Below are 8,600 nucleotides of genomic sequence, written 5' to 3'. Positions count from 1 at the left end.
TTAACCATTCCAAAGAGTAGTAATGTCACAAGAAGAAAAAAAAATCCTTACTTGGGAGAGTCTGGATGAAAGCGATCCGGGTTAAATTCCAGCGGATTCTTGAAGAAACTGAAAAAAAAATGAAAGAAAAAAATTAGCCGACTGATGTAGATTTTAAGCGTTAATTCGGGCCCTTGTCACGAGTTTAGTTATATTTATTTTTCTTTTTTCCGCTTTTTTTTGTTTGTTTTTTTTCCACGGTCAATGCCTTACGATACAGGTGGCTCCGGCCGGAACGCGGATGCCGTCGACGACGATGTCCTCAACGAGCTCACGGGACGTTCCTGGAGCTGTCGGGTATATCCTTAACGTCTCTTTAAGAACCTAGAATGAAATTAGAGAATATTTTCTATGTTTCAAAAATGTAGACTCGCAACACCATCATGGGGAAAATACAAAACACTTTTATGATTCAAATCGGAAGATTTTACAATTCAAAGATTTTAACATCCCCCGTCAGCGTACCTGTGAGAGGTAAACCAGTTTCCCGAGATCGTCGTAGCTAATTTCCCGCTTCATCCCGATGACGTCGTCCACCTCCTTCTGAGCTCTAGAAAACAAAACACAACCGGCGAATCCGTTGTTGTCGTTTTGCTTGACTTTTTTCCTCACTTTTCCATGACGTGAGGATGCCTGGCGAGCTCCATGATGCAAAACGCGAGCTGGTTAGCCGTGGTTTCCTGTCCTGGATGAAAAGAAAATAATGAATAAAATAAGATCCCTTAAAAGTAGCTTTTTTTAAAGAATAATATTAACTCATTCAGTACCAGCCAATTCTGGACCAAGTCTGAAAAGACGTTTAAAAACGTCTTTGGGAGTGAATGAGTTCATGAGAAAAATACTGATTTTAATTGGACTAATCAGAAATTTCATGTAGAATCCATCCATCCACCCATTTTCGAATCCGTTTATCCTCACGAAGGTACACCTGCAATCTTCGTGAGGATAAACACTGGAGCTTATCCCAGATGTCTTATGTATTGTATTTTGCCAATATTATTTGTAAAAAAAAAAAAAAAAAAAAAAAAAAAGATGAGTCAAGAGCTGGGCTAAGTGTTCAATCAAATGACTCATGTTCGCATGTGAGGTGACTTTCTTTCTTCTCCTGGCATGTCACTGGATTAGCGAATCGGGAAGGTAATGTCATTCAAAAGCATCACCATGACAACGCTAACAATCCACATGACTTTAATTGTTTTAAGTCTTACCGGCGATGAAGAAGGTGACAAAATTGTCCAGCATGAACTCTTCGTCTTCTTTGGTCATGTTTTCCTCTGATGTTTAAAACAAGAAGAAAAAAAAAAAAAAGTCAAATATTCTTATGCACAACTTTCAACACTTGATGCTTAGCGAAGCCGAGACTTTTTGTTTTCGATAGCCGACCTTTTCCGGCCGATTTGATGATCTGCGTGAGGATGTCTTTGGGCACGTCGGCCCCGCTTTGGAGGGCGAGCTTCCTATTTTGGATCCATTCTGTGCCGGTGGAGCGCAGCAGCTTGCACGCGGCGCGCACTTCCTCCACAAAGGCCCAGTTTTTGGGGTGCAACTGGAAATCAATCGGGACATTATTTGTCATACGTTTGTGTGAGTAGACACATTTTCATCCAAGCACGTGTCAAGATGGAGGCTCTGTGTAAGTATGATTTTGGTTTATTGTCTACTAGGGTTTCCCCACAGTCCCTTTTAAATTTTGGGGGTCCGCCAGGCTCTTCTCGCCGCCCCCCGCAGGCTATTCCAGGGCTCGACAGTGCGTCCAAATTTCACTGTGGCGATGAAAAGAAAAGGTAACCTTTGCTATACCCGAAAAAAGACGTTACGCGTGTTTAAGATCATCCCTTGGAGGCAGGTCTCGATGGCTTTGGGGAAAGGCAATGAGGTGTCCTCCAGCAGCTCCAAATCCATGCCAAACGCCACCTGGATAAACAAACCTCCATTTTAAAAGATAACCCTGAAAATAATTGTTTTTTTTTTTTTGTTTTTTTTTTCAAAAGTGGCCTTGCCTTGATGATGACATCCAAGGTGACTCGGTTGACCAACTCCAGCATGCGGGCCTCCGACTTTTTGTCAGCGATGTCGGCCAGTTTGGTCATCAGCCTCTCGGCTCGCTCGTTGAACGTGCCCGTCAGACTCCTCAAGTACCTGCACGAGTGTCAGCACACATTTGGGGGTGGATATTAATTTGCCCGGACACACCAGTTCCCTTCTGAATGAAAGCATAACAGCAATTAAAAAAAAAAAAAAAAAAAGGCGAAATGTTCCCAAATTTAATTCCACACTGCGTTGCTTGCATGTGTGTTTGAGATGTGCAGTGTCCTTTTTTTTTTTTCAACGTAAAGTATTGTGCGATATTGTGCAGTGTGGCTGTTATCCTTAAATGGCAAGAGGAGCCATCACATTCATCAGGGCGTGACCGTTTTGAAAACGCATGGTCCTGTGTGGGCATGTTTGACTGGATTCTTGTGTGGTTTTACTGCCTTGCTTGTGTGCCACACCCTATTTTATGTAAGAATAATAAAAACACAGCTGTGGTTATTTGTTTGCGAAAGCACAGATTAGGTTTGTGCAAAAGTAACTCACAGGCTGCTGAAGGCAGGGTCAATGATCCTCCGTTGTTTATACCACTGATCATGGTTCCTTGCTGTTGCCAGGCCATTGCCCAAGAACCTGCAAGTCACAATCAATGACACAAATTTATATACTATATGCAGTATATATTTATTTGTTATTTATCCATGTCTTTCTTCACAATTCACCTTTGACCAAACATGCTGAAGAGGCGTGTGTGGAGGAATAGGTCTTTGGGATACTTGGAGGACATCAAGACTTCCTGAATGTATTAAAAAAAAAAAAAACACTGGTGACATTTTGGGGTTTTATTTTTGAGTCATCAAATGAGACCAAACAGTTACGTATGTGGGAAAACCATCAAGGCATTTAATTTAATATGTTCATATGTTTTATTATGTATATTTGCAAACTTGGAATGAAGTGACTGTACCTTGACCGTTTCGGGGCAGATAACGAAGACGAGGACGTGATGCAGCAGGTTGAGCTTGTACACTGCTCCATAACGCTCGGCCCTTTCAACGTAACAACACTAATGGTAGTGTCAACGATAACAGTGATAAATATAAAAACATATTTACCATTCCAGGAAAACGTCGTGCACAAGACCGTCGTTTTTCATTGTCCTCTGAAAAATAGGGGAATGTCCGAAGAGCCAACTTAAAAAAAAAAAAAAAAAAAAAACACACAAAAACAAAAAGAGGTCAACTGAGGTGAGCGGCAAGCACCCAAGTTTTTTTCCCCTTACCTTTCCCTCGGAGGTCCAGGTATGTGGTCGTACTTCAGGTGTATATACTTGACGTAGACGCAGTAGCAGAGGAACGCGAAAAACAGCACAACAATGAATAAACCGAACGCATGCCAGGCCAGGGTGAAAATAAAAGTTAAAAAGGCCATTTTTTAATCATTAAAACTCGTCGGGGTAAATTCGTCGGTCTTTCTGCAAAGGGGAGTGTCCGAACTCCGTTCGTGTGACGTCATTATTATGCGACTCTCACAGACAACTGCTCTCCATGGCTGTATTGTTTTAATTCAAACTTCTTATCAGCGCTAGCGCAGTAAAGGCAATTTATTCAAATGCGTATCGAAATTATTTGATAAGATATTGGTTCAAAGTTCTGGTCTGTTGGCATGGGCACGTATTGAAAGCCTTAAAAGGCCGTCAACTTCCAATTCAAAAATTTCTTTAAAAAAAAAAAAAAAAGATTAATTCAACAGTCAGTTAAGTTGACATTGACTCAATTCCATCCCCTTGTTCTATTTTTTGATAAACGTAACGGAATATATACATTGATCCAACACTGACATCCAGTGAACACTATCAACTCCAACGGAATCATCCACTGAATGAAATTGTGCGTGTACTTGTGTATTTTGAGACAAAACAAACAAAAATGTTGTGTTGCCCTATTTCAGTAATGAATGTGGCACTGCCTCTTTGAAATTGTACTCACGCCTTTGACTCTCCCTTTTTCTCTTGATGCACATGGGGAAATAAGCATCTTTAGAGCTGGAGAAACTTTTTGATTTCACTTCCAAAGTTTTAATATTTTAATACATTGCTGTGTATAATTTATGTGGGAACTGTATCACCATCATTGACGGGAAGACATTGTCTTTGCCGTCATCGTCAGGTTGTCACTATTTTTAAACGCAACGCAGTTGGGCACCACTGGTTACAGTCAGACCAAATTAGCTCTCCATGACGTGTTTAAACTTCCACTTACACAGAGGCCAGACTGAGTATGTACAAGATATTTAATAGAAAATGTATTGATTGGGATGGGATTTTTTATATGAATAGGTATTTTGATTCTGTAAACTAAAACATCTTACATGGAAGGCCTGCTGATGAGCTCTGAAAAAAAATGCATAAAATGGATTTTAAACAGACACATGAAAATAAAATATTGTCAAACAGCATTGATTGTAAACACTTGACATGCAAAAACAAACAAAAAAAAAAAGTGCAACCAATCAGTCGGCAGCATCATTCAAAATGGCACGATCAGTTTTTGTCAGGTTTATCCAATATGACACTTAGGAATAAAACACAAGGAGAAGACAGGAGAGTCAATTCTGGTACCAGGAGGGAACGAGGAGAAGCGTTAGGTTTCAGTTCTCGGCACGTCACCCTAACGATCTCCCCCTTCACCCCCTCATTTATTGGGAAATCTACTACATAGGTGTGTCCAACCTAAAGGGTGGGGGGCTGTTGAAGACACACTGAACTTGTTTGACTATGTGTGTGTATGTGAGTGTAAATTACGTACATGTGTGCAATTGTTACAAAAACATTACGTTGCAGCTGGTGTTGATGGCTTCCATTCTGTCCAACCTTGCTCACTGTTTAGTCTCAACACTTATCTCTTCCCAACCACGTCCTCGGAAAGGTGGTTGTGTCCCTAAACTTCCACACAGTGCCTAAGCATTCTTGATTATAAATGTGAGTAGATAATGAATAAAAAAGATTATAAATGTGAGTACATAATGATTCATATATAATGATTAAGAAGCATTTTATGTTTATTAAAAGCATAAGCGTTCTTCTTTGCAAGCATAATCAATTTATCAATCAATCAATTTAATAATAAGCGAATGTATGATAATTAAAAATAATCAATCTATCAGTTTTACATCCCCCCCACCGACCAAAACGCTCCTCGGCTTGTCTCGTGGAGCTTTATCGGCGTCTTCCCTCCAGGACGCGGCGGCCATGTTCGTTTGGGGCAGGGTCACCAAACCTTGTGTGGGTTTTTTTTTTTTTCACGTCTTTGTTTCATTTCATTAGCCGTTATTGATGTCGTCCTCACATAAAGTCGTCGGAATCGTAGCCCTCCTACACAGGGATGTTTTTTTTTCACATAAAAGCGTTGTTTAAAATGACAAGCCTGTATGAGTGGAGCAAGTTAACGTGTGCGCTCACCTCATTGGTCTGCATGTTTTCGCTTTTCATCAGCGAACTGTAGCACCTGGACGAGAGAAATGACAATACGCGTTAAATTCTCTCAAATTGCACAAAAGGGAACATTATGCGACAAGATCAACCATGCACATTATTCCGGACTTTTAGACCGCGCAAAAATGATGACCTATTTTATTAAAATGTCTTCAATTTTTTGGGGAAGGGGAAAAAAAAAAAGAGTTGTAAAGATGCTGTGTTTAATATATTTCTTGTTTCTATTGTTATTGTAAAAACACATTTTGAATATCGAAATCTTTTTTGGGGGGGGCAGGGGGTGAGAAAAATGATAGTTGAATGACTTGTTTTGCTATTGTATATTGTATGAAAGCAAAGGAAGGGCATGACGACTGACTTGAGCTTGTCTGTCTCCTTCTTCTTCTTCTGCTCGTCCTTTTCGCGTCTTTTCTGCTCCTGCAGCTGAGCTTTCTTCTCGTTGCGCTCCTCACGGTCCCTTGACTCCTTCTCGGCCGCCAAGTCAGGAAAGCGCTCCTCTTTGGTCTTCTCCAAGCGGTTCACGATCTCGTTGACTTTCTTCTCCACAGCCACCGTCTTCACCTGAAGACACACAAAAAAAAAAAAACCCACAAACATCAGCCGTCAGCGACGAATTCACGGACGCAAGACATTCAGGCGCCGACAAGAGCTTCGATACGTCTGACCTCCTTTTGTCGATGGAAGCCGATCTGTCCCACGTCCATGTCTCCCGTCTTCTTCAGGTTGGACCACGGCGTGTAGACCACGCCGATGTTGTTCATCTTACAGCCTGGGAGGCGACGCACAAATCCACACTCTCCTGACACTTTTTGAGGAACATTTAAGATTTTCATATTTCTGTGAGAGTTAAGACCTTGAATGCTGTTGTTTTTCACCAGCTGTGCACAGTCTATCAAAACCTCCGGTGGAATATCGTTGATAGTCACACCCTAAAACAGCCAAACCGAGCATTTTATGAGTCCAAATATGGAACAATATAAGAACGACAAATTATTAGACAAATATTTAATAATGATGAAGTCATCTGTTTACCCTTGGAGCTGGGCGGCAGCCGAAGGCGGGGACCCTGGCGGTCCGATCCTCGGCTGCGGAAGCTAGCTCTTGGGACATGGAATGTCACCTCTCTGGCAGGGAAGGAGCCCGAGCTGGTGTGTGCGGCAGAGAAGTTCCGACCGGATATAGTCGGACTTGCCTCCACACACAGCCTGGGTTCTGGTACCAGTTCTCTCGAGAGGGGTTGGACTCTTTTCCACTCTGGACTTGCTCACGGTGAGAGGCGCAGCAGAGCAGGTGTGGGCATACTCATTGCCCCCCCGGCTCAGTGCCTGTACATTGGGGTTCACACCGGTAGACGAGAGGGTTGCCTCCCTCTGCCTTCAGGTGTGGGGGGATGGGTCCTGACTGTTGTCTGTGCATATGCACCAAACAGCAGTTCAGCGTACCCAACCTTTTTGGAGTCCTTGGAGGGTGTGCTGGAGAGTACTCTTGTTGGGGACTCCCTTGTTCTGCTGGGGGACTTCAATGCTCACGTGGGCAATGACAGTGAGACCTGGAAGGGCGTGATTGGGAGGAACGCCCCCCCCCCCCGATCAGAACTCGAGTGGTGTTTTGTTATTGGACTTCTGTGCTCGTCACGGATTGTCCATAACGAACACCTTGTTCAAACATAAGGGTGTCCATATGTGCACTTGGCGCCAGGACACCCTAGGCCGCAATTCGATGATCGACTTTGTGGTTCCACTGAACATTCGGCAAGTCTCCTCGCTGCCCATCTTCAAAACCCGTCTCAAAACTCACTTGTATTCTTTGGCGTTTGACTCAGCATGACTTAGATTTGTTCTTGGTTTTGCTGTTCGGTGCTTTCTACCGTCTTTGTTACCGATTTGCTTTACTGTTTGTTGTATATGTTGAATTGCTCCATGTTTTGACTGTTTTCGGCGTACGGCTTTGAACAACATTTTCACAAATAAAAAGTAATTCCACAAAGCAAAGTAGCAGCTGGTACCACAGAGTGGTTGGGGTGGTTAAAGTCCTTGGAACATTACTATTGGTATACAAATGAATTGCTTACTTGAGCTACATACAGCAACAAAACTCATAACATATGATTAAGATTGCGCACGAGAGGCTCCACTTTGTATGCAGCGATGGCTGTTTGAAAGTGCTCTATAAATACAGTTGAGTTGAATCATCGGATTTGCGGCCGCATGTTTTGGACACTCGGGTGAAGAGAGGGGCGGAGCTGTCAACTGAGCTGTCAACTGAACCACCTGGTGTGGTGAGTAGGCTCCGATGGTGGGGGAAGATGCCGGTCCGTCCAGGCAGACCCAAACGTATTGTGAGGGTTTGTTGGGAGCGTCTGGCGGAATCCCCTGTCAGAAAGAGTTTCAACTCCCACCTCCGGCAGAGCTTTTCCCATGTCCCGGGGGATGCGGGGGACATTGAGTCCAAATGGACCATGTTCCGCGCCTCTATTGTTGAGGCTGCCAATCTGAGTTGTGGACGTAAGGTGGTTGGTGCCTGTCCGTACTCGCTGGTGGACACCAGCAGTAAGGGATGCCGTCAAGCTGAAGAAGGAGTCCTATCGGGCCTTTATGGCCTGTGGGACCCCAAAGGCAGCTGACGGGTATCGACTGGCCAAGCGGAACGCAGCTTTGGTGGTCGCCGAGGCAAAAACCCGGGCGTGGGAAGAGTTCGGTAAGGCCATGGAAGCCGACTTCCGGACGGCTTCGAGGAAATTCTGATCCACCATCCGACGTCTCAGGAGCGGGAAGCAGTGCACCACTAACACTGTGTACAGTGGGGATGGGGCGCTGCTGACTTCGACTCGGGACGTTGTGAACCGGTGGGCAGAGTACTTCGAAAGACCTCCTCAACTCCACCAACACGCCTTCCTTCGAGGAAGCAGAGTCTGAAGACCCTGAGGTGGGCTCTCCTATCTCTGTGGTTGAAGTCACCGATGTGGTTAAAAAGCTCCTCGGTGGCAAGGCCCCAGGGGTGGATGAGATCCGCCCGGAGTTCCTCAAGGCTCTGGATG

The 8,600-nt window shown here is 43.9% G+C and overlaps 2 protein-coding genes across 2 annotated transcripts in view; both read right to left on the bottom strand.

Moving 5' to 3' along the window:
- Positions 1-3,613, bottom strand: part of LOC109523501 (cholesterol 24-hydroxylase) — a 9,230-nt gene extending 5,617 nt beyond the window's left edge. The window contains exons 1-12 of the mRNA XM_019882688.1: positions 3,353-3,613; positions 3,186-3,263; positions 3,038-3,119; positions 2,793-2,866; positions 2,617-2,703; positions 2,040-2,178; positions 1,840-1,953; positions 1,423-1,585; positions 1,248-1,313; positions 652-724; positions 505-589; positions 253-363 (exon numbers count right to left, since the gene is read on the bottom strand). Of these exons, the coding sequence (XP_019738247.1) occupies positions 253-363; positions 505-589; positions 652-724; positions 1,248-1,313; positions 1,423-1,585; positions 1,840-1,953; positions 2,040-2,178; positions 2,617-2,703; positions 2,793-2,866; positions 3,038-3,119; positions 3,186-3,263; positions 3,353-3,501 (1,221 nt within the window). The 5' untranslated portion in view covers positions 3,502-3,613. The remainder of the gene's footprint in view (positions 1-252; positions 364-504; positions 590-651; positions 725-1,247; positions 1,314-1,422; positions 1,586-1,839; positions 1,954-2,039; positions 2,179-2,616; positions 2,704-2,792; positions 2,867-3,037; positions 3,120-3,185; positions 3,264-3,352) is intronic.
- Positions 3,614-5,372: 1,759 nt separating this feature from the next.
- ccdc25 (coiled-coil domain containing 25) overlaps positions 5,373-8,600 on the bottom strand; it is a 5,157-nt gene continuing 1,929 nt past the window's right edge. The window contains exons 5-9 of the mRNA XM_019882686.1: positions 6,417-6,492; positions 6,229-6,332; positions 5,922-6,124; positions 5,531-5,576; positions 5,373-5,443 (exon numbers count right to left, since the gene is read on the bottom strand). Coding sequence (XP_019738245.1) covers positions 5,414-5,443; positions 5,531-5,576; positions 5,922-6,124; positions 6,229-6,332; positions 6,417-6,492 — 459 coding nt within the window. The 3' untranslated portion in view covers positions 5,373-5,413. The remainder of the gene's footprint in view (positions 5,444-5,530; positions 5,577-5,921; positions 6,125-6,228; positions 6,333-6,416; positions 6,493-8,600) is intronic.

This window comes from Hippocampus comes, unplaced genomic scaffold, assembly GCF_001891065.2.
Source record: "Hippocampus comes isolate QL1 unplaced genomic scaffold, H_comes_QL1_v1.1 scaffold5, whole genome shotgun sequence".
Taxonomy (NCBI): domain Eukaryota; kingdom Metazoa; phylum Chordata; class Actinopteri; order Syngnathiformes; family Syngnathidae; genus Hippocampus; species Hippocampus comes.
The sequence above is the reverse complement of the archived record's forward strand: the minus strand, read 5'-3'. Positions and strand labels throughout refer to the sequence as shown.